General features: G+C 36.9%; 1 protein-coding gene across 1 annotated transcript in view; it reads left to right on the top strand.

Annotated features, from left to right (window-relative positions):
* grid1a (glutamate receptor, ionotropic, delta 1a) overlaps window positions 1-26,165 on the top strand; it is a 239,526-nt gene that overhangs the window by 137,110 nt on the left and 76,251 nt on the right. The window contains exons 3-4 of the mRNA XM_032553886.1: window positions 1,468-1,752; window positions 20,744-20,949. Of these exons, the coding sequence (XP_032409777.1) occupies window positions 1,468-1,752; window positions 20,744-20,949 (491 nt within the window). The remainder of the gene's footprint in view (window positions 1-1,467; window positions 1,753-20,743; window positions 20,950-26,165) is intronic.

Here is a 26,165-nt window from a genome sequence, read left to right as displayed (position 1 = left end):
GGGGTGTTGACCTTCTTAAGCCAGACCCTCCCTCATTACACAGATCCACATCATGTGATGCATAAAGTATTCAGGTTAATTCAACTTTGAGTTTGAAAATATACCTAAAAATGATATGGCTGAAATAAACACTTGCCTAACAATTTTGCTCACAGTATATTTATTTTTCTTTTGTTCTTCTAACTAAAACGAAAACACAGACTGAGGGAGTTCACATTATGGCAACCTTGAATGGAAATATTGTGGTTTTGTTTCAAAATTCTCAAAAAATGTAAAACAAAATTAATAAAATGTCCTGATTGCTTTTTTCCAAATATATCTGGAAGAATGATTCCTCCCTGAGTGCATATTGCACAGACTTTCACATCTTTTTGACGTTGTCCTCTTTATAGTGTAACACAAGCATAATAAATAGATCTTATGTTGTTAGTCACTCTATCTGCCCATTCAGACCGCTGCTGCAAAATCATCAGAGTGCTAACAGCCTCAACGGCATTTTTACACACACAAGCCCTTTTGCTCACATAAAAACCAGTAAAATCATGTTGCATTTCAATGTCAAAATGTTGTACAGAAATAGCAAGAGAGACTGGAAATGTTTTGAATGATAGATTTGAGTCATACACAAATTGTGAAATGTATGAACTATATTTAAAGTGAAAATTTAATTAATCATCTGCTTGACAGAACAAACAATATTACTTAATTAAGTTTAAGCAAATTTAGGCAGCAAAGCGTTGACAGACCTTATACTGGTAAATTGCAAGTTGCTGTTTTAAAGCAGTGATACTTTAATTATCTGTCTGCGACAGACTGGCGACCTGTCCAGGGTGACCCCGCCTCTCGCCCGGAACGTAGCTGGAGATAGGCACCGGCAACCCTCCCGACCCCACTAGGGACAAAGGGTGAACAGAAAATGGATGGATGGATGGATGGATACTTTAATTAAGGCACAAAGCGTTCTTTTTGAGAAATCAGTGAAGTTTCTTTAGAAATTTCATTTTAAAAAGGCAAATTTCTTCCCTGGGAGAACAAGTTTCCTAAAGGTATTATACTATTGCAGCAGGAATAGTTATCACTCTGGAGAACTATTTTGGAGTGGCATTATTTTGGACTCCTTTATCTTGTGGTTTTTACGCATTTTTTTCTGAAACATTACTGAAACTCTCAATTCGTCTTTTGCGGGAAAATGTGGGAAACTTTTTTTGGCCAGCTGACCATCACGTTGTGAGGGAATGGAACACATACAGAATTATATTGTTCTGTACAGATGAAGAAAATCCTGAGCAATCTGGTATTTGTTTCAGTCATTAAAGACTTTTAACCTGTCATAACAGGATTAAATGTTTTCAGTTTTGAAACTCTAAGTTTAAAACTGGCCTACGAGTGACCTTTTTAAACTTTTGTCCCTTTTTTCATTTTTTTTCTGTGCTCCTAACCTTCTCACATCTCTTTTCTTCTGTCCAGCATGTGAATTAATGAACCAGGGGATCCTTGCGCTGGTCACATCTACGGGTTGTGCCGCTGCGAGCGCCCTTCAGTCTCTAACAGATGCGATGCACATCCCTCACCTCTTCATCCAAAGAAACGGGGACGGTGGTCCCCGCACCGCCTGCCAGCTCAACCCCAGCCCAGACGGAGAGAGCTACACACTGGCCGCCCGTCCGCCTGTTCGCATCAACGACGTCCTCCTTACCCTCGTCTCAGAGTTTGGCTGGCAAAAGTTTATCATCTTTTACGAGAGTGACTACGGTAAGTGAAGCTCGATAACTCGGCAGATTACTGAATGTGTCTTGTAAACCTGAATATTGCACAGCCGTCGTCAAGAGCTTTATTTAATGCCGCTAAACCATCTTCGTTTTTCAGCGTTCAGGACCAGTTCTTCACTAAAAGCTCAAACTAAACTTATATCCTCAAAGTACACAAAATAGGGAACTATGTAAATGTAATAAAAAAAAACAATTTCCTCAACAGATTCCTGCAAAGAAGTCGCTTTAAAATACACAGTTTAATTAAAAATGGTACAAAAAGACACACGATGTTGTTACTGCCTTCACCATCAGTAGCCTCTTCATAAAGAGTCAATTTAAACCCTAATTAGCTCACTCATGGCAGCCTTATTTTGTCCGTGTTTCTCCCTCCAGCTGAGTCTATTCATAGATCTTTTTCACTCATGTTGCTATTTCTACCAGGATATCCCTCGGGAGCAGACCTTTCTTGACCCACATTAGAGATCCTCGAAATGCTGTGGGTGAAGTAATTATTAGCAAACAAAACAAAAAAAAGGGCAAATTTAGTTGTTTTAGCTTTTGTCACAATAGTATTTTTGATTACTAGCTAATACGTTTCTTACTTGGAGCATAATGAGGGGGAAAAAATTATTTATTTAGTTAATTTTTAGCCCCCTAATGTCAACATTTTTTGTTTGGACATAAAGAGATGGTGCTTTATGTAAATAAAGGCCACTCAATTTGGTATACTGGACTGAACCTCATTTTGTCAATAAAACTGCCAATAGAGGAACCCGAGCACAGTGACGTCATGCAACCAGTTTGGTGCATCATCCTGCTGGAAGTAGCCACATTACTCTGTCATGACATCCAACCTGATCAACAATAAAGCTCAGGCAGGCTCATGCTTTTGCACTGAATAGAAATTTTGTTCTTTTAAAATGTATATGTTTTTGTCACAGAGTAAACATATACGAGTGGTACATTTTTTTTTCTTAAAATGTTTTCTTTAAAAGTTAAAAGTCAAAAATCAACCCTATTTGCTGCATATATTGATGCAATAAAAGTGAAGTTTTTTTATGTTATATTTTAATGTAAAAGGAATAAATTGTGTTGAACTTGAATTGTAAAATCCAGCGGGTACCAGAACCATAAACAGTGGCTGTGCGACCCTTACAAGGGTTCAACAGGTTCTTATTGTAGTTCCTATTGCCTTTTTATCATCTTGAACAACTCTGTCCAGACTCGTTTTACATCCACAAGACATTTTTTGTCCACACAGCTGCTGCTTACTGACTGTTCTTTTTTTTCTTTCATTTATTGTAACCCTGAGAGATGGTTGTGGAGAATAATAGATCAGCGGTTTCTGATAGATTCAGACTAAGCTGTCTGGCACTAACAAACCTGTCACAAATGTGACAAACCTGTCACATTCATTGTCGCCTTTTCCTCCCCGATTTTAAAACTTGGTTTGAACTTCAGCAAGTCTTCCTGACCTTGTCTGCATGCATTGAATAGCTGCCGTGTGATTGGTTGATGTGTTGATTAAAAGGTGCACCTAATAAATGAACTGGTGAGTGTAAATGTAATGAAGGTTCACCCCTACACACCTGATTGTTTTTTAATTGTGCCTGACTATTCAAAGAAGTGTGTTCTCATAAAAGCCAAAAGAACCACCATAAAGCAGCACCTGTCGATCTGTAGGATGATCTGTCTTGTCATCTGCCCTTCTTCTCTTTCACTATCTAACCATATGTATGTTCCTCATACATCTGTCATTCAGGTTGGGTCACTTTGTGTATGACCATCTGTTTTGCCATTGCTTTTCTTTATTACTGTCTTACTGTCAGCCTGTGACGAGCCGTCTTGGAATAGCTTTAATAGCTGTAGGCTGGTATGTTTTTTCTAACGTCGTTATTTTCTATTGGTCTGTTTGGCTAATTACCTGCCCGTCTGTCATACCAGTTTGATCATCTGCAGATCAATAAATCTGACTAAATTCCTTCTGAAACATTTGCCCTATTTCTTTAGGCCTTTAATCTGAATCTCGAATAACAAAAGGCAGAATAGAGATTCTTAAATTGAATTGTCTGTGATTCACAGTGACTGTGTGATGTCTTAAACTTTTCCAATGCCAGGTTAGTATTATCGAGTTTTTAAAGTGACTGTCTCAATGCAAACTTAGTTGCGTGATAACACTGCTTTTTTTGTTTTTGTTTTATTTTACATTTTTTTTGAATGAGATATGGTTGAGTAAAAGGGGACAGCTGTGGAAATTATGCTAATAGCTGGGGAAAAAAAGAGGAAATCCAGACCTTTTGTAATGTGATCTCACAAGCATCTGCTTCATTTTCTGTCTCCTTCTGGCTGACCAAAATACCCCACTGCTGTTTCGAAGTAAGACGGCGAGATTTGCAGAAAATCTCAGAAGTGAATGTAAACGCTCAAAATGCTTAGATGTGATGGATATGAATATACCTAGGTTAATAAAGTCACGCATTCTTTATTCAATATTTATATAACAATCGATTCTGAGTACGCAGTAGTTTCCCTTGTCTCCTGCGTCCTGTGAAACAGTGTACTGTAGTGCACGCACACAGATATTGGGAAAGTTTACATAAACTTAAGACAGGTCAGCTCTTAGTCTGTGTCAGCGCCAGTCACACAACATAATTTTCCCAGCACACTTGATATTTTTTAATGTTGTCTGTGTTTGAAGTGTATAAAATTTTACTAATACTACTTTAAAGCATATTGTAGAAGCTATAAACAGACTAAAATGGGGAGAAAAAATCCCCCCACACACAGCAGATTGGTCCACTTCTCCGTGTGTCAACATTTCCAAGCATCTCAACAGTTAAAACTGTTCTGTGATTTTGGCAAGACTCAAATACTTCCATCTCCTTTTATAAATCAGAAATGACTAATATCCAAGCTCTGCAGTACCTTGTTGTTGTTACACATCTCTTCTTCTTTTTTTCCCCCTTGGAACTGAAGAAAGCTCAATCCAATTTTCCCACTTACACTTGATTGTTTACTGATTAGTCGGGGGCTCAAGAATAAACGTGGTATTCTACATTCTAAATTATCATTTTAACCAGTCTATCATGACTACTACTGTTTGGCACTGTAATGTGTTACAACTATGCCGCCCAGTTTTGTGCTTCATCAAAAATAATTCAAAATAATACTCACCACTACACATACTTTTTGGTGATGAAAAAGGAATTGAACTTATTATCTACCCTCACATCTTGGTGGAACATTTTATCTAAACCAAAAGAATATGTAGCTCGACCTGATAAAACTCAGCGTCCACTGTTGTGTACATATATTATCTTCTTATATACAGTATATATTTTTTAAAGGGATGAAAGCTTGTAATGAATAAAGTAAAATGTAGGCTGGAGTAAAAAATAAACAAAACAGAGGCTAATTTCAGTACGACAACCTTAAGACTTTTAGTGATTCTGTTTAACATCAGACAGAGATGCAATTGACAGCTGAGAAAGAATAGTGCAAACAAATTTCCGTCAAACTCAATTACATAACGTTGTCAACACCAAATGACAATCGTCGCCTCTCATTTGCGGTTCCCCATGTTGCATTTAATTGCCCCATGTCATTACATTTATTCACTCGCTCTGCTTCTGCACTATATTCTCATATGAGTACCCTGAATGTTAGGCTTTGCAAAGTTAATTTGGTTTTCCACATAATAATGGCCTGCAGAATCAATAAAATATGCCCAAATTTCATTAAAAACATGTCAGCGTGATTAGTCTCAAGTTTGCATCTGTCTTGCAACTTTTAATGTGAGTGGAAAAGTTTGAAGCTATTTATTGTAAAAGATGAAGGCACGTTCATCAAGTTGTATTCCTATTTATCCTTCCCATGTCACTGAACTCCTGAACTTATAGCTTACAGAATGTATTGTTAATGAATAGATTTGAACAAATTGGGCTGTTAAAGGAATTGTCCTACATTCCACTGAATTGTAGTTGAGATGAGTCGTATGTATCTGGATCATCTGGCTTTACTTAATTCATACATAATTATTAGTTGCGGGTTTTTTTCTTCTTTTTTTTGTCATAGCACCCTGCTTATTGGAAATATTTGAAAGGAACTTAGCAATTCTGCGACACACTGGCGACCTGTCCAGGGTGAACCCCGCCTCTCGCCCGAAACGTTAGCTGGAGATAGGCACCAGCACCTCCTGACCCCACTAGGGACAAGGGTGTTAGAAAATGGATGGATGGAACTTAGCAATTTTTTTCCCTCATCAAACCCCTTCCAAAACGTATATATTAAAAAACCTGCAGGGGGGAGGTTGCAGCCATTTAAACCCAATGCTGTCGAACATTTATGTTGAAAATTCACAATAAAGTAATAAATATGCATTAGCAAATAATAATAATTAAAAAATGCAGAGATCTGTTGATTTTGCATAAATTTCCACAATCGTAGCATCCCCCCCAAAAAAACAAAAAAAAGACATGGTGGGACTGTATATAAAAGATGAATTGGTATTTTGACCTGAATCACAAAGTTCCAAAACTCTATCCCAAAACATTTCACCCGATTACTGATTGAATTATGTCAGGTAGCTGATCACCAGAAATTGTGTCTTGACACAAAACACAAGATGTTACATCAGGTTTCCTGCTGTTTTCCCTCCACTTTTCTAAATACCATCTCATTCTAATAGATTTTTTATTCATGAATAAGCAGTGATAATTAGTGTGTACAAAAGCTTTATAGCAGAAATAACGATGTCCTAGGGGATTTTGTCTTCAACTGCAATATCAAAGAAAACAAACTATAACATTTGATGCTTGTAGCATAAAACATTAAACAAATCAAGTAATATAATCAACATCAAAGCAACTGTTTTACAACCAACCAACTTGTGCAAATGTGTCAAATAGTGAGGTTGTTCAAGATATGTCACTGTACATTTATGTTGTATCATGCTGTTTGTGCTGAATACATTAAAATTTTTAAAACTTAACGCCATTGCAATCTTATTTTGTATTTAGTGACACAAAGAAATTGGTAAATGTTGAGAATTTTAGACCAGTTCTCAGGGTTAACAAGTGTTTCCATTTTACCGTATTTTCCGCACTATAAGGCGCACCTAAAAACCTTCAATTTTCTCAACAGCCGAGAGTGCGCCTTATAATCCAGTGCGCCTTATATATGGACCAATATTGAGCCACAACAGGTCTCGCAACTACAGTAAGCAGCCGCTGACTTCATTTACCCCCGTAGAAGAAGAAGCGCGCGGTGCACGCTGGGTTTTGTGTAAAGACCCCAAAATGGCTCCTATTAAGAGACACGCCTAAGACTCAGAGTTTAAGCTCAAGGTGATCAGTCCCGCAGTAGAACACGGGAATAGAGCAGCAGCGAGAGAATTTAACATGAACGAATCAATGGTGCGGAAGTGGATATATATTGTGATTGCACTAATGTTTGATTTACCGTAACAGTATCAGACTGTTTTTTACGTGTTTATTGAATCGAGGAAAGGTTCCCCTCCAGTATATGTTGTACCTTGCTGTTGTTAAAAGATAAACTGTGTCACGAAAATACCACGTCACTTACTTTACCTCGGGGAAAATAATAAAACAGCTGTTTATTCATTGTGGGAATGAACGGAGTTTTCAGAACGCTGGTTTGTAATCTATTAATAAAGTTTGACTGACCTATCTGACTGTTTTGTTGACATTCCCTTTAGCGCAGTTCCATCTAATGGATGCATAACGTAACCCCAGCCTCTACTGTAGCGTCTATTCTATGCGCCTTATAATGCGGTGCGCCTTGTAGTGCGGAAAATACGGTACATCAAACAGATTTTCATCTATTTAACATGAATATTTTGAATGTACCAATCACACATTTACCAAACCATGACATCAGCATAACCCGAGCTTTCCTCTCACATAATTTTGATCATCCTAGAAATTTGTGAGAAAAAAGTCAACATATCAGCAACAGTCAAACACCTCTGGACTTTTCGCTTGGCTTTAAAGATCGACTGATGCACATAAAAATAGAAGATTCCTATTATAGTTTTGTTTTGAATACATATTTGAATTTTGCAGGCAAAACAGAATTTTCATTGAGAATGTAAGATATTGAAGTTGTTTTTTTAAAAAAAGGCTTCTCTTGCCCCCAAGGGCAAACTGTAGCTTTGTGTAATAGAGGATGTCAAGGGAGCTAATTCATCCCAGTATCTTGCATAAAAAAGCTTTATCATTGTACATTTTCAACCCATATTTTGATTTTCTTTTGTGAAAGGATGTCTCATAATTGCATCCCTGAGGAACAGACACAAACGTATTTCCTTTTTACCTTTGGTCTTTGGAAAACAGGATACTGCCTTATCTTAAATGCAATATATCCTTTTGTAATAAGAAAACACAATTATATGATAATTCTATAACGAGCCGCTGACTAAAAGACCCTTCGCCTCTTTTTTTATGTTCGGTTCTCTTTTCTACCGTCTTTGCTTTTCCTCTTTTATATTTGACACATGTTGCTTCCTTGAGTCCTACTTCTGTTGATTTAAATCTGGATTTTTGAAACTACTAAAGTGCAGTCGAGTACGACTGCCTAACTAATGTTTTGTAGTTGAAAAGAACAAAAAAAGGACCCACTACAAGTCGAGGCCAGAGGAGTTCATTTCCCTCAGTGAAAGGCAATCTTGCTAACAGAAAAGGCTTCTTTTGCGGTAAGGACTTTGCAGGCTTGTTTGTTGTTTGGCTCAAAACGGGTCCTCAAATTACACATGGTTGTATCTGAAATCTTGACCCTGCTAAAGAAATGTTGTGTTAAAAAAACAAACATGTTTTGCAGTGACTTTAGTTTTTGAGATTTTGCCACATTGAAACACACATTTGATTTTTTTTTAATAGACCATAATTTTTCAAGGCCTCATTTTATTACTCAATTGATGAAATTCAAACAAAATTAAGGAATCATATAGGTAGATCATCCACCAATCTTAACTTTTTAAATAAGTATTTCTTATTTACTACACCCTACCATGGACTGGAGACCTGACCAGCCCTTCTTGTGACCCCATATGGATAAGCGTGTTAAACAATTGATGAAGTAATTCAAACTGCTTCTGTCTCAAATTAACCATAGCTTCTGCCCAGCATCTCACCTACTGACCAAGTAGTAATTTTACCCCTAGCTAATTTTATTTTGATGATGCGGGATCAAATAAATTCATGGTGTACTGTAGCACTGGACCATGAAATGAAATAATGCTGAAATAATTACCAGTAACAGAAAATCTTAAAATGAAAAAATATATATTTCTATATGTTTAAAGCTAAAGATCGCTAATTTATTTGATGCATGACTCAAGTTTCAACACTTTCACATGTATAACTACTTGTTTTGTGAGATTTTAATTTGTTGAATTGTGGCACTGTTGGCTTGCCATAGAATATAATGTAGAAACCTTGCTGAGAGGAATCTGTTGCTTTAACATGTTTAAATTTGGACTCCTCGTAGCAGTCTTTGACGCTTCTTGTTTACTGTGACGGTCAGCTGCACAACATGCCTCCAACCCTTCAGTTTGCTCCTCAGTTCCAATGTCAACCACAGATTACAGCTGGATCTCTCTCCCACCCTGGCAGTGGCCTTGTTGGGGGCAAAGTGCAGTGCCAGTTTTCTGCTACAAAGTGCTTTAGGTATAGGTCAAAAGGTTCAGATTTACCATGTGCTTTTTGGCTGCTCCTTTGATTAGTCCTCTTCATGCCCAGCCGCATAACTCTGGTTGATGTCTTAGTGTGTATAAAATTGTACAGTTGCCTTGCAATTCTTTCACAATAAGCTAAAGGATTTGTAATTTGTTCTCTGTTATCTAACAAATCCAATGAATCTCAGGCAGTCAGTTGCGCTGGATAGTTTTTTAGAGATAAAATAAGTGGCTGAATACCAATGCACACAAGTTTTTATTTGTTGAATGATAATCATCATATCCACTTAATGCACTCCTTTTTCTTGGTCAAAAACTCCAAGTATTGTAAATTGTGGATACAATGTGGCTGCGACAGACTGGCGACCTGTCCAGGGTGTACCCCGCCTCTCGCCCGAAACGTTCGCTGGAAATAGGCACCAGCACCCCTCCCAACCCCACTAGGGACAAGGGTGTACAGAAAATGGATGGGTGCAATGTGGAACAAGTGACAAGCATACAAGGCATTTTCATCTGTCATTGTACCTGTAAGGGTGTATTCACACCTGATACATTTAGTGAGCTCTACCTGGACCAGAGTTCGTTTCCCCTATTAGTCCAGATCTTTTGGGGAATATTTGTTTGGAGTTTACGAGTAAAATTTGGCCCCTCAGTGTTGCTAAAACGACAACTACGTGCTGAAATCATACTTGATCTGCCGTTTTCTGCTTAATGATGCCAGCATATTGTGGGTCAGGGCAGCCAGAACATCTCATCTCATTCAGCTAACACGTTTTAAAATAATCATCACATCGGAAAACTTATGTTTAATGAGCTGCTCTCGACATTCACAATGATATTGAAGTTGTAATAACAGCACAAATGTTCACAACAGAAAAAAAGCAAGCAGGACTTTCAAAATTTGTTTTTTTCCAGGTCTGTGATCCGTCCAGCAGAAACAACTAAATATTTAACTTCCATGTAAATCCAACACTATATATCTAACAACCACACAATACGCTTTCAATAGAGTAGATGGATAGCCAAACACAGAGGCGATTAACATTCTTTATGCAACTCCGAAACAGAAGAGCCATCACACAACTCCAACTGTTAATTGCAAATACTCGCTTAATTGCAAACAGCACACATTTGCCTTGCAATTGTTTCTGCACCCAAACGTTGTGCAGAATGGGTTTTAATTGACCATGTAAATATTTGTATAAACATAATCATGGTTGCCGAAAGCTGTTTAAGTAACATTTTGTTTAATTAAGTGCTAATGAGCAGCCAGTGTCTTACCCACAGCAGACAGAAGTACTATCGGTGTAGAAAAAAAAAAACAACAACAGAGGGGCCGTTAGGTTATCCAGAATAAAAATCAATTAAAAATGGAACAACAGTGACTTTTGATAAAAACTGACACACTGAAGCTTCTCTCAACTTATCAGTTTGTTCGCAGACAGGTTTTGGGATTTGTGTAGTTTATTTTTAAAACAAGGGATGTTCAAGCACCATGCTGATCTGCAACTACACAGGCAAAATGCTGGCTTTTACCCGAAGTCGAAGTCAGAAGTGTTAAAATTCAAAGTGTTACTTTTACTGTGAGTGTTATAAGTTAATTAAGTTTTTTAGCCTTTTTCCAGTTTCCATTTTACTTAGATCTTAGCTCTGGCCTGGCATTCTGACTTGTCTTATTAATTCTGCAAGAGAGCTCTCACTCCTGTCTACTGCTGATAGCATGTTGACTGCCCAAATACTCTTTCTACACACGAGTAATTCAGTGGCTGCTGGAGTGCTTTTATTTTCCATTTTCAAATGCTAAATTGCAGACACGTTGAACAGCTCCTGCCATTACCTGCGAGAGCAACCAGAAGTATCTTATTACGTCCCCAATCAAGGACATCATAAATTAGTTTTTTCTAAGGGATTGTGGTGGTAAGAGTGTAAATAGAGTCAATGTAAGTACTCTGATCTCAGTGCTTTAGTTGGGTGTCAACGTCGGTCCTGCTGGGAGGACATTTCTTTCTGCACCTGTCCTTAAACAATTGATAGATGGCTTCTACTGGGTCTAACCGTTTGCTAATAATGTAAAATGTCCATTCTGTGTTTTCCCTCTTCAACAACTTTAAATCTGTTTTGAGAAATTAAACTATATAGATGGATAGAATATATAATATATTAACAATATTAAGCCATTTTTTGTAACTTTTTTCACTGTTCATACTAAGTTGAATCAATCTTTGTACTCTGCAACAATTTAAGTGATTAGGTTGTTAATTGTTTCCTTATCTTACTGATATATGGGATTGCTAATCTTTTAAATAATCAGCCTTAGAATTAGAGCCCATAAGGACAGAAGTGAATTAAATTGGGCGACGGCTTATAAATTATGTCTAATGTGGAAGGTTGATGTTCATTTGGTTGTGTTGTGCAGAGAGCACTGTCATATGCACTCAACCAGGTTCTGCTTACCCTCCTGTTGTTGACCGTCTTCTGGACATCTGTCAAGTCAGCAGTTTTTCCCCATGACTGTGTAGCCGACTGATCCAGAGTGAGCGACCGTTTAAAGGCTCAGGAAACCTTTGCAGGTGTTTTGAATTAATTTGCTGATTAGGGTGTGACACCATGAGTTTCCACAAGGGACATTTTTCACTGTATTCTAATTCTCTGAAATACTTTGTCTATCTGTAGGCCATATTGATCAACATTTCAAGAAACAAAGGCTTGGAATATGTCTCTGTATGAATGATGATTCAATATAAAATATGAGTTTCACTTTCTGAGCTGACTGGCAAGAAACATTGCATTTTTATGCACTATCCAGACAATTTGGCACTGCAAAGGACCATTTATTTCAGCTAGAGACTACTAGGCTGAACAAAACGACATATATCTTATCTTTAGCTATCACACAGTAAGCAGAAGGGTAAAGGAGATAAGAATATTTCTAAACCTCACTGTTGGGAAGCTACAGCAAAGAGATGCATCTTGTGGTCACCAAGTTTCCTTAACAGCCGTTAGAGGCTACCTGTTAGCCAACCTGAATCGAGCTTAGTATAAATCTTAGTAGAAATCCCATAAAAGTGATTCTCAACACTGCTCCTCAGGGCTCCCTGTCTGTCATGTTTTAGATCCGTCCCTGCTCTGGGACACCTGATTTAGCTTTTGCATTAGCTCCTCAGCATGCCATCGCGTGTTGAAGAAGCCTGTTAATTACCCATTTATTTAAGTCAGATGTGTGGCAGCTGGGAAACACGTAAAACATAGAGGACAGTTGATCCTGGAAACTTGCGGAGTAAGAGGAAGAGAAGAAATATAAGGAATAACTCAGGACTCTATACAGTTTAGAGATATCGTACAAAGACAAATGATGAAAGAGTCCCTCCTCTGTAATATCCAACTTTGTGAAATATTATGGAAGAACATTATCCCTGTCCTAAGTGAAAAAAAAGAAGATTGATAGCAGGTTAAAGACTGAGTTTAATCAAATTTTCATCCTTTTAATATTTTTCATCAACTGAAAGTTCAATTGTTTAGACTGAGCTATAGTAATAAACAATTAGATTTGAAGGTTTTTTATACATTGACTTTGGACATTTTGACCACTCAACTAAACATTTTTGACCATTAAAGTCTAGAATGTTGAACTCAATTGCAACAAAGTTTTCACTACCGGTACACATCCTGGGTCTAGACTCCCAGAGGTCCTGTAGGGCGCTAAATGACCTTACACAACAATGGGGAGTTGGTTTTATTGTTGTTGCTTTTCTCCACCCCAACCAGCTAAATGAATATATATATTGACATTACAATTTAAGTCAAGGAAGTGCTGTACTTAAGGATCACATTGCAGAGTTGTTAAAATGGTTCAAGGCTCTTGCTTCAAAGCTCCAGGATCACTCTCTACATCTTTCTAATGTTTTCTTAGGTGTCTTGAACTCACAGATGGATATTGAAGAGGAAGCTAGCTATTGATTATGTGATGTTGGGGAAAACGAGACAAACAGAGCGTGTGCAAAATTGCACTGGAATTTATTACAGGAAAAGACGCATAAAAGACATCAAAGCACAAATGTAGTAAGTCTTAAACAAGGCTTCTTGAGTATCAGCAGGCTTCTTGGCAGGTTGGTCAAGTTACACAATGCTAGGTAATGACTGCAGAACAGCTGCATAGCATCTGTCTCTGTCCTCCCCGTGGTGACTGCCTCTTTCTTAGAGGAGGAGAGAATTAGGCTGGTAATAGGTTTAAGATTGATTAAGCTGTTTTTGTTCCCAAGTAGGAGGTGGTTCCTGATGTAAAACACACATTTATTATAACAGCCAGGTTCCGAGCAAAGACAAACGTAAAGGGATCTCATGCTGGGTTTATAGCAAGTCTATTCAAGGAAATGTGGAAAGTGATGCGGTAGAGTACACCAACTTAAAGAAACGCTTTCATAAATGTATTATTTTTGCAATCTATTTAAGTTACCTGATTTTTGGAAGGTATAGGGGTAAAAATCAGAAATTCAATATTACAGAAAACTAGAATATTATGTAAGATCTGTAAAAAGAAATTGCATTTAAAAGAGAAATGTTAGGCTTCTGAAAAGAATGTACATTTCTACTCATCAATACTTGTTTGGGCCTTCATTTGCATAAATTACATCAGTGCACCGTGGCATAGAGGTGATCAGCATGTGATACTGCTGAGGTGTAATGAAAGCATCAGATGCACAGAGACCTTTTGGGATTACCCTCCTTGTGGTAGGTGTCAATACTTGTCTTCTGCACATCTGTCAAGTCAGCAGTCATCCCCATGACTGTGAATAGACTTTATAACATGGCTGTAATATACCCAATAGATAATAGGTATATGTTGAAATTCTTTATTAAATAGTTTATATGTAATATTCATTTTTTCTGGCTTTGAATTTTTGATTTTCATTACCTGTAAGCTATAATTATCCGAATTATAAGAAATAAAGGCTTGACGTATTTCATTCAGTGTAAAGCATCTATATATCAGTTTTACATTTAGTGAAAATAAACATTGAACTCTTTTACTTTTCTATCTATTGCTTTTAAACACCTCAACATACAGTTCATAAATATTCTGCCCTCTTTAAAAGTTGTAGACCTGATAAATGGATAAAAACAAACCAAACTTAAATTAAATTTCTTACTAGCACTGAAGCTTCCCCTGCTTTGTCACTTGTGCTAATAAATGTTGTTTTCTATGTGAAAAAATTTCCAGATATCAGACCTTGATTTATTTTAGCAGGAATAAATACGTTCTTTTGGTGTAATGCTAATAAAGATTTTACAACTGATTACTAAGAAAAATTTCTTAGTAAAATGCAAATAAAGATTTTTTTTTTTAACTTACCCCTGTTTGACATTGGTTTTTCTTTTTGGCTAAAAAGAAAAAAACAAAAAAACTTTTAAATGTAAATTTTAGTGCGGGAGACGGGCGTGTTCCAGGAAGAATTAAACCAATAAATCTTTTAAAACTGTACTTGTTCTGAAATTCCCTTTTAAAGTTGCATTTTTTAACAAGCAGAAAAGTTAACATAATGGTATAGTTGTTATTTTTCCACCTAAATGTATCGGCTTTGGTTTGAACTGAGCTTTAATTTCCGCCAAATGGTATTGTGTTTCTATCCTCGCCACAATAAAATCCCAGTCTATACTTTCTTGCAGACCACCATAGACAGTGCAATAGACATTAAACTGCAGCATTACTGTTCACAGTATCTGGCAGGTGTAAAAGCACATTTTTCTTCTGCAGTTCCTTTTTTTCTGTCTGTAAGTTGCACAGATACAATGATGTGCAAGCACATAATAAAAACTTTGGAGAGTGCTGTTTCCTGAGCCTACAGGAGGATACAGAAATTTTAGAAAATAAAATAATCAGTGTTGAACTATTACAATTTCTGTCAATAAAATTGTATTAAAACAAACAAACAAAAATATTGACGTCCCAAGAATTTTAATTACTCTTTCCTCTCATAACTTAAAATACTTATGTTTTTAATATTTACACGGCAATCAATACTAGATTGATTGTTTTAATTCAAAAGTGACTTTCTTTATTGAACTAAAGGACAAGAAGGGCAGTACAACTGAAAAAGTTGCAAAAATAGGCCATAATATGTTCAGAAAATTTTGATATGGTAACTAAAGTCTTTTAGAAAAATGGATAATTAGAGGTAATGGCAACAGAGCATTTTTAGTTCTAACATTTATCAATTTTTGCAATGAACAACTCTTAAAGAACTGCTGAGATGTTGAGAAACTTGTTTTTTGTTGGCCTGCTTTCTCTCTCTGATACCAGTAAAAAAGAATAATGATATTAAAAGATATCACATCTTGAAATGTCTCGGCCACTAAATGGAAACAATGCTTACACCTTTTTTCCTGGCTAAGAGGTGACCCGAGGTTCTCGTCCAATCAGCAAAAGAGCAAGTAATCAACTTACGATTAATTGTTGATCAATGTTTTTTTTAGATTTTTTTTTTTTTCCTTTTGATTAATTAATAACTTCTGCTTAGACCTTCTTTCAGTGTTGTATTTTACCTGCCTTCCAAAAGGGGGCACCGCTGGCCATCCTTAATCCGATGCAGTTGATGCAGAAATAAAATTGGGTGGGTCATGTGGGTGAGCCAGTCTGGTGAATTTCCATGTCTGGTACTGGAAAGAGTAATGGTCTAAATGAGTCCAGTAGGGAATAAAAAATGCATTTCATTCAGTTCTGTTTTGAAATATAAACACTTGACAAGCTTCTTAATTTAATCAGAGCAGCATCAACTTGTCAGACAAAAAATATTCATTTTTGGTCATCCTCAAAGGCGATGATAGAAAAGTGGATTGCATTCCATAGAAAAATGTAACATGATGGAAAAAAGATATGATGTCAATAAGCAGGTTGATTTTTATGGGCTTTCATGCGTTAATGCACTTCCTGGAGCAACGTTTTAACATTGAAAGCAACCATGATCACCTACTTAGAAGGGCGACACAACTAGAAGGTACAGTATGTGATTTGGAAACACGACACAAAATGTTCCTTTCACCACCACCAATTCCTTCTCCACACCTTAAAAACCATTAAAGCAATCAGCCTCAAGCCATGCTTTCACCTAGGATTATGACATTCAGAACACGCATCTAGCTTGTCAAGGCCTACAAAAATGTTCATTGGATCTATGTTTCAACCCCAGAGAAAGCTGCTTATTTTGGATTAAAACTGCCATTTTGTCTCCTTTACACACTTATCTCAGCAAACTCCTCCTAAAGCTCTCTACTTAGAGACTTCAAAATGAGGCAGAATAATCTTCAGGAATTGGAGATCAAAGTTATCAAAAGCTTTTCACTGCATCAAAGCATGTGGGTGTGGCCAAGCCTCAAAATCTGATTTCTCGCCATAGAAAACAAAGGAGTAATAATAACTTCCACACTATGTGTCATAACAGAGCAGCACTCAACACATCCATATGGACGTTTGATGATATCACTTTAGCTCTACCCAATTAGATGACAAAGTGACTTGTTTTGATGGTAGATGTCTTCCTTAATAAGAAGGAAAAGTCTTACATGATCAGATCTTTGAAGTTTATTGGGGAGTCTCAGGCGACAAGACAAACAAATTGTCTACAATACCAAAAGTTTATAGGGGATTTTCACCAGTATGCTTTTTCTCAATTGATTGGTCATGACATTGATATAAATAGTAATAAAAATATAAATGAACTATGATGTCAAAAGAAACTCATTACAGTGTGATTCATGGTTTTCCTAAGTGTACTGTTTTTGTTTGATTAGATAAACACGTCTGTTTTATTTGTTGCTTGTTTTCTTTCCTATATTTAGTATGGATATCCCTTTGCAAGACAAAACTCAGAAAATTACAAATGACAAGAGGGGCTACTGTATTACTAACCCATGATGATTTTTTGGCATTTATTTCTTAGCTGAGCTTTTTTTTTGCATGATTACTTAGTGTTATATTTTGACCATGTTTTCATCCATTACTTTCCTTTGTTGTTCTTGTTTCTATAGCATACCTTCCACATTTGTGTTATTCAGGGTCAAAACCAGATAAAATATCACACTAAACAGATCTAATTTTCTTGCCTTTAAGTTTCAAAAATAAAAAAAGTAGATATTCATACTTGTTGATATGATCACTGCTCATAAGGTATTACAAATGTAAGTATTCTTGGCATATTCTTCAAGCAGAAATCCCAATCAACAGATTTACTGCCATGTGGATATGATGAATGAGTCTCATAACGATGAAGTAAGATATATTTTGTGCTTCATCTGTTTACAGCACAAAACTCTATTTAATTTAAACTCCTGTGCTGACATGACAGCTAAATCTGTAATAATAAGCAATTAAAGCTGAAGGAGTAATTTCTCTCTGCTCTAGGTGTTCTGATTGTTCTTTGCGCCTGCTAGATTTCAGATATTCAAAAAAAAAAAAAAAATCCATTTTGAAAATAATTAACAGACGATATCATTGCAAGAATAGCAGTGATTGCTTTCACTGCTCAACGCAAGTCTTGAGTAAACAAGCTGGTGCAGAAGATGTTTTCTATGCTTTTTTTTCACTACTTGACAGCCCAGTGAAGCAAAAAAAAAACCAACAAATATAAACTCATCCTTTTGATCATGATATGGTTATTTTTGCTTTTCTCAAATTCATGAGAAAGTTTGCTTTACGTTCAATGTGAGGCTAAAAACCATGCTGGAGGATTGCCATGGATATTGTTTTTAAGCTCAGGTTTTAAAGATTGAGGTATTGTTTAGTAGATAACCAGAAGAAGCAGAAGGATAGATGTACAGAGTGGGTGAGAGTGGAGGCTGAAACAGGTTGAGCTTTAAAAGAAAAAACTTTCGGGGGCGGTTTCTCAAAATGACGCTTGGTTAAATGTGGCAAGCAATCAATTCTGTAATTCCTTGTTAATCTTCTTTTTTGCTCTCCTGTTGATGGCTGTGGGCTGAGCAGTGGAAAAGCGTCCACTGGTTTTGAAGTATTGACTTTAAAAACCAACATTTCTATTGACGTCCTGGAGTAGGTACACATGGAACCCTAAACTCTGGGGTTAAAAATCCGTTTGTTGCAAAATGTGTTTATTTTGTTCTAGTCTTTACTTTAGCCCAAGCCGTTTAAAGGATTTTTTTTTTAGATGACCAAAATTTTCACTGCTATTAAAAACAAATATGGTACTGATTTTCCGACATCTTTATTAGACCAATAAAGAGGTCAATGTTGGATAATATATCAGGCAGGAGCCATAATTACTTATTAGTACTCTGAAAGCTTAAGCTTACACATCTCGCACACCTAAATCATAACACTTTCATAAAAATCTAATAAAATTTCCCACAAAAATGTTACAAATAGCTATAAATATAAATAGTTATAGTTTCTTTTCGGATAATGCTGATAACTGGTTTCAACATAAGCGCTGGACCTGTTAGTGAAAGGTTTGCTGCTCAGCTCCTCTTTCTTTGAAAGAATTTTAGTGTTCAGAAAAAAATACAAGATAACAGGTTTGAGTGAAAACTTATCACATTCAAAGTTTCCAATTAGTTGCAAAGCAATACCTAGAGAGAAATCTCTACAGTGACACTTTGTGCTTTGCAGAGGACCCCAAGAAGCTTCAGCAGCAAGGCTAACTGGATTGCAGAACCATGTTTCATTAATATCTAGTTTAAGACCTCATCTGTCAGGTAACGTGGGATTCAAAAATGTCTGCAGCCCGTCAGAAGACCAATAAAATACTTACCATCTGGAAAATTCATAAAGAGACTGTTACAGTTATACTATGCGGGCTAACCATACTAACTGTTAATAATGTTAGTCACTTTAAAATGTCACCATCAAATGACCTTGACATTTTTCTTTAAAATGTTAAACACCATATTATGTACTGTAATGCATTTTTACTGACAGTTTTAACATTTTGCTCTCAAAGTTGACTCCCTTTTTTCATTCTGCATTACATTCTAGTAATGTTGACTGTGCTTCTTCACCCTCTCAGTCTGACAGAATCATTTTGATGCCCATTGTTTAAATATCAATCTTGAAAATATCAATACAGCTGATGATGTGTGCACAAGATAAAGTTATCTGTCTGTGCTCGCTGTTGTACTAAGTAACTCTTGAATACAACATACATTGAAACAAAAAAATAGCATTTAAGGGTCAAGATGTGAAACAGAGGAGGGAAAAACAATGACTTGAATATGTAGTCAAATAAAAGCACACACTTCTCTGTTTGTATTCAAAGTACTTCATCTATGTGTACAACGTCAGTTGAGGCAATTGAAAGCATTATGTTTTCATATTTCTTAAGAATTTCAAAGAACAATGCTGGAGGAGTTGGACACTTCAGAGTGATGAACGATTTAATTTCACATTTTGTTCTCCTCTTTGAGCATTTGTAATCTGAGGAGAGTCCAGCAGCAACTGTTAGCTGTTTACTACCTGAAAGATAAATGGCAATACATCAATTGTAAGAAAAATCAAACAGCGCAGCTAATTCTTATGGTTTGCTTCAGATGATACTTCATCATGTTGCTCCTTTTGTTTGCCCAAGGTACTGACAAAAGAAAAACCACAAAAACAATCGAATTTACTTCTCCAATTAGATCAGGAGATTTTTTTCCCTTTTGTTGCCTGAATATTTAACCATAAAAAGTTACATTTTCTCCTGTGGAGTAGTAGGAGATGACTTAGCACCTCTTGACCTAAGTCAAGAGATGACTTAGCACCCCTTTTAAAGATGCAACATGGTTGAACACAAACACAAATCTACAGTGGATGCAAAAAAGTGAGGAACCAGTGATTTTTTCTAAGCTCTCATTAACAATGCAGCATGACTTGGCACATGCTGGGCAGCTGCTTCCCACTGTGACCGCTGGGACTGCTGTGCTTAACGTGAGCCCTCTGCTGCACATCACTTTTGATTTGTGTGTGGAGTGCATAAAATTTCTTTTTGGAGTGGTTTATGTGTACTAAAACTAGACACATGCACAAAGTTCTCTGGGGATAACAACACCTGCCTGGAGGTTCATATTCTGCAAACGCTGGGAAGCAGAAAGCGACAAGTGCTCGTTGTGTTTTGTCACGCTTTAGATCAGGTGCAAAGAACAAAATCTGCCTTCAAGCACCTGGAACAAAGCCTAAAAACATTGTTTGCATGTGCCTATGTTGAAGACACCGGCTGCTTACCAAGATTTGTAAGTTTTATGCTCCAGGGCTAAAGAGCCTGAAGAGTTCTCCGTGTTTTTATTTGTGGTTCTGACCGTGTTGGTCTCCCCTCAGATATCCGAGGACTGCAAACCTTCATGGACCAAGCGTCTCGGCTCGGTCTGGATGTGTCCCTGCAGAGGGTGGACCGCAACATCAGCCGAGTGTTTACAGATCTCTTCAATACGATGCGCACGGAGGAGCTGAACCGGTACCGGGACACTCTGCGACGGGCCGTGCTGCTCATGAGCCCTCGAGGAGCTCAGGTCTTCATTCACCAGGTAGGTTTCAGTGAGTTCTCTGTTCATTATGGGTTCAGTGGCAAAGAGTCAAAGTGCAAGAAAGAAAATAATGTATACATATATATAAAAAAAGGATCCATGGATGAAAAAATATTCTGATATCTCTTAGGTGACCTCAGGTCTAACATTACATTGTCACAACTGCACCCAATAAAAACATAAGAAAAGAATCGAGTGAAATGAAAACAACCTCCGTTTTATTTGGCATTTCCAACTACTATTGATCCAATATCCTGCCTGCACCTGCTTCAACCTCAGACAAATCCCAGAACACATGGCAGAGGTGAGACCAAGATGTGTTTCACCTTTGATTGATTTGACCTTGTGAAAATAAAAAGTCTGCCAGGAATTGTAAAAGAAACTATTATGAACTGAAACATCTTTTTTTTACCCACCAGAAGACATTTATTACTTTCTTAATAAATTCTCTGTAAGCATCGATAACTTTCAGACACCATGTGCGAATATGCAAAATTTATTTGCTTTGACTAACATAAACTTTGGGTAGCTCAGAATTTTCTTAACACATTTTATGTTGTCAGACATGGTGAAGTTTTGCATTAAACACATTGTGTTGTTTCTTCAATTAGGACATCACATTGTGGTAGTTTTTTCATGATAACTCTTTGGCCATACCCCTGCTGAATAAAATGCTGTTGTGTTTTTGATGAATTGAAAAGGTGCTGGCGTAGCACAGTCTGTGTTGAAAGCAGTGAAAAATATGTTGGTGTGAAAGTGATCCAAGTGGCTTGTTCAGCTCTGCAAACACATCACAGTCTGACAGTTAATCTTCTATCCATCTGGCAAGGACAGTGAAGCATTGACGATTTTTCTAACCCAAATAAAAAACACTTGGATGTCAAATTCAACCTCGGAGGAGGAGTTTATGTGTGGTTGTAAATATAAAAATGTGGCAGTTACACAGCCTATTTAACAGGATCAAAGTCTGTGACTGGCCTTTCTTTATTCTTTATGCATCTGTGATTAGATTGGAACAATTCAGACTAAGCTCTGTGCAGCAAAGGCCATTTGTGTTTGGACAGTTGTGCTCTTGCATATTTCAGACTTTGTGTTTTGGAAAAGATTAGCAGCTGAAGAAGAAATTATTTTATCTCACTGAAAATTTTGTCTGCTAACATGCTTAAAGAATCACAATCGAATAAAAGAACAACATTGTGGTTCTTTAAAAGTCACATCAGGACTGCTTTAAACAACATCTTTGTTTTGTTTTCTGATAAAAACATTGATCTATCATATATGTTAACTTGAACAGAGGTGGTGAAACTGAACCATTATAAAATACTGTTTCGAATAAAACATTAATCAGAACGGGTTAAAGTTTGAGCTGTGAACTCTACCCAAGCTTAAGGATTCAAAAGGTGGCGGACTTGGCTTTTGTGGTTGATATTGCAAAGGAGTTGAATGTGCTCTATGAGGAACTGCAGGGCCTTGGCCTGCTTGTCAAAGCACCTTATGACGATATCAAAGGCCTTTTTCCAGAAAATCGGTTCTATGGAAGTCCTCACTCTCCCAAAAAAACTTTTGCCATTTTTCAGCAAGTAAAGCTCTGGCGGAGGGGACTCAGCATTCAGTGGGGAGAATTACATTGATGTAACAATGTACAGAAAGAATTTTGCTACAGAAAGAATTTTGCAGACTTGAAGAGACACATAGCTGCTTTCCAAATATTTGCAAACCCTTTTATAGTAATGTGGAAACAGAGCATTTCTAACCTCAAAGCCAAGTTCAGGGATGTGAATAGAGAGGCAGAGAAAATGTATGTTTGGGACAATTACTCCAATCCTTTCACAGGTTTTCCAGTGCTTTGTGTAAAAGTCACAAATAGCCTTTGCTTTACAGTAATAAAAGTTATGTTCAAAAGTATATTTAAAGTTTAGAAGCAGCAGCACTTTTTCCTTTTATCACTTGAAATACATTTTGGAATACCACAGACCGGGACAATGGAGGGGACAGTGGTAGGAATCAATCAATGGGTTGTGGGTTCAATTCCCGCTCTGTCTGCCTGTGTATGGGTGTTCTTGGGCAAAACCCGCCTTTCCTACTGGTGGTGGTCAGAGGGTCCTGTGGCGACGGTGCATGGCAGCCTCACCTCTGTCAGTGTAGCCACAGATGCTCTTTGAATATGTGTGAAGTGCTTTGGGTTCCTATGGACTTGATAAGGTGCTAAACAAGTGCAGGACATTTACTAGTAACCATTTTACCATATACTATTTCTAGTCCTGACTAAACCTCAAGTAGACCCTAGATATTTTGAGTTTGAGATTTCTGGTCATAGTCCTGCTGTCTACCCACTAATGTTCTTCAACAAACATCGAAGGCCTTTACAGAACAGCTGTTTTCATGCTCTGACCAAAATACACACGGGTGAATTCTACTTACTCATTAGCAGACTTCTGAAGGCAGATTAGAGTAAACGGGACTAAAAACCTCACAGCAAAATTTTAAAATGTTTTTTCACAATAGTTTTAAAGTTTATTGAACAAAGAGCTGAAGGTAAAAGATGGATCAGGTGTGAGGACGGGTCAGCTGAGGAAACTTGTTGATAAAGACTTTGGAAGAGGCAACATAGAGGTGAAGTCTTCAGGAAATAGCTTTTCCTAAGCCAACTTAGATGGAGCCTGGAACAAAGAGGTGTGGACAGAGATGAAGAATGACACTAGGAAAGTTTAGATTAGTGGTCTCAAGCCGCGTTTCTTGAGGTCCAGAGTCCTGGAGCCTTTAGATGTGTTGCTTGTTATCCACACTTGAATGAAATGGATAAACTTCCTCACTAGCATGCAGTCAAGCTCCACAGCTCTGCTAATAAGCTAATGTTAGAGCTAGGTCTGCTGAAGCAGAGAGAAATCTAAAAGATGCAGGACACTGGCATTTGAGGTCTGGAGTTCAAGAACCCTGGTTTAAATAAACTGTGGTGTAGTAAGAGGTGAGGCTAAAATGTGGAACTAACCCCAAATTTAAGCTAACATAAGAACTTAACTCTGTGCAAACAGTTTTAAAAAAATCGTGTATCCTTGTCTTTATACATGACAACTATTTTGTATTTTGTGTTTGTCATGTAAAATGTCATGTGAAATCCCACAAAATTATAGTGAAGAAATCTTTGTAACGTAAATAAAGGCAAGGAATTTGAAGTGACATAAATATTTTTGTGAGACACTGTATGCTAAAGATTAACACTTATCCATCTTCAGTTCCTTTTACCTTTTTTACCAATTCCCTGCACTTACGCCTGTTAATTGTCCTGTCTCATGTGAGCAAACATGAAAAGAAGCTTTAACTAACAGTAGGTCAAAAACATCACTTGCAGTCCAATTAGCTTCTTGTGGATGCTGCACCATAAATCTAAAAGTTAAGTACTTGCTGACAAATAAATTAGTGAACAGGTTGTGAATACATCAAGGCTTTTAGGTCTCATTAATGACATATTGCCTTGATCTTTTGCTTAGTTCCTGCAAGTTTTGTTTTGGTACACACACACACACGCGCACGCACACCCCTCCACACACCCACACACACACACACACTAAGTTGAATGTAGACATCCTCCCATAACATCACAAATCCAATTAACACGAGGATTTTTGGGCGACGAGAAATAAGAACAGATTCAAATTCAGGGCCGTACCTGAATGCCCCTGTGAATATTTAAATTTCTTACATGGATTTGTTAATTCAGAGATTTTTTGATACCTCATCGATTGTGTTTTCATAGATTGTACACACTTTGCATCAGACATGTGGAGTATATAATTATGCCAATATTTGATAATTATGCCCTGGAGGATCATTATAAATACCAGACTGATTAATGGATATTTGGGGTATTGGATTTTCAGTGTTTTACATGGAGTGAAATAAAACAAAAACATTTTGGTGTTGTAAAGTACTGTGGTATATGGACTTGGTCTTTTCCAGCAGAGTAGAAAGGATTTAGCTCATAAACCTACTTTTACCTTCTTTTATGCTTTCTACCTTTCAGCTCTCGAAATCCATCTTTCAGTAATTGTTGAGCTCAATTGTTTCCCATTTCCCTCTGCTCTGTTGTGCTATACTCAATACTTTTTCATTTTCACTACCCATGGTTGGATTACTAAACAGACGGAGAGAAGCAAAAATAACCTCAAAGAGATGCATGGAGGCTGTAGAGAAACTTGGGATGACTCCTAAGTACTGCAAAATAGCAACAAAGTGACATAAAGGGACCACAATGACTCTGCTTAAAATTACAGAGAAAGGCAAAGAGGAGCCAAGACGACAATAAATGTAGATGCTATTGTCCAATCAGGCCAAAGTAATGTGTTTAGCAAAACAAAAAGTACAAGAGCTCAAATAAAACAAGAATTCAATTTATTCACTCTACTACAGTTGTAATTTCACGTTGGCCAGATAATATTCATACCTGTGGAAGATTTTGGTTTAAAGTAATCTTTTAACTTTACCAAAGTATTTCTTCTGAAAGAAAATAAAAGTAGTGTTCTGAAGAGGCCCTACCAAAGAGTCAAATTTAACCTTTTAGAGAATCTGTGCAGTGAGTATAAATGATCCAGATACCAGTGGAAACATGCAAATTTGAAGAAAGATTTGATAACTTTCATATTAATAAAGATCAACTGAGATAGGAGTAAATAACTTTTGACATGACATTTTCCAGATAAAAAGTAAGTAAACCAGAAGCTATTGCTCTTTCACATTGTTTTATGTATTTTTGTGGAATCTTGTGTCAATTACTAGAAGTACTTCCAGGGGTATGAATAATTTGGGGCTTATCTGTATTTCTCATTCACAGTCATAATGAGTCAGATAAGTTTTTTTTAATGTTGTTTTTGAGGGGCTGATAACACATGTCTACTACATCAAATCCTATCTTTTTATCCACTACATTTAGTATATGGCCATTAAAATTAACTCAGAGTCACATATTTTTGATTTATTCTGACAAGGATTCATTTTCTTGATGAAGGTGACTTCATACTGGGTAGATTCATAGTAAAACATGGCTGGAAACCCAAAACTAAAGCATCTAAGACTTAAATATCAAGATAATTGTGACTTTTTTATATTCTTAGTGCTTGTAAAAATGCCCCACATTGTTTTTATTTATTTATTTTTTTATCAAGTAACAGAGCAAACTGGCAGCCCTCCAGTAAGAATGTGACAACAGTGTGTCGGTTCAA

The sequence above is a fragment of the Xiphophorus hellerii genome, chromosome 22, assembly GCF_003331165.1.
Source record: "Xiphophorus hellerii strain 12219 chromosome 22, Xiphophorus_hellerii-4.1, whole genome shotgun sequence".
In the NCBI taxonomy this organism is placed as follows: Eukaryota; Metazoa; Chordata; class Actinopteri; order Cyprinodontiformes; family Poeciliidae; genus Xiphophorus; species Xiphophorus hellerii.
This window is presented reverse-complemented; position numbering and strand designations above follow the sequence as displayed.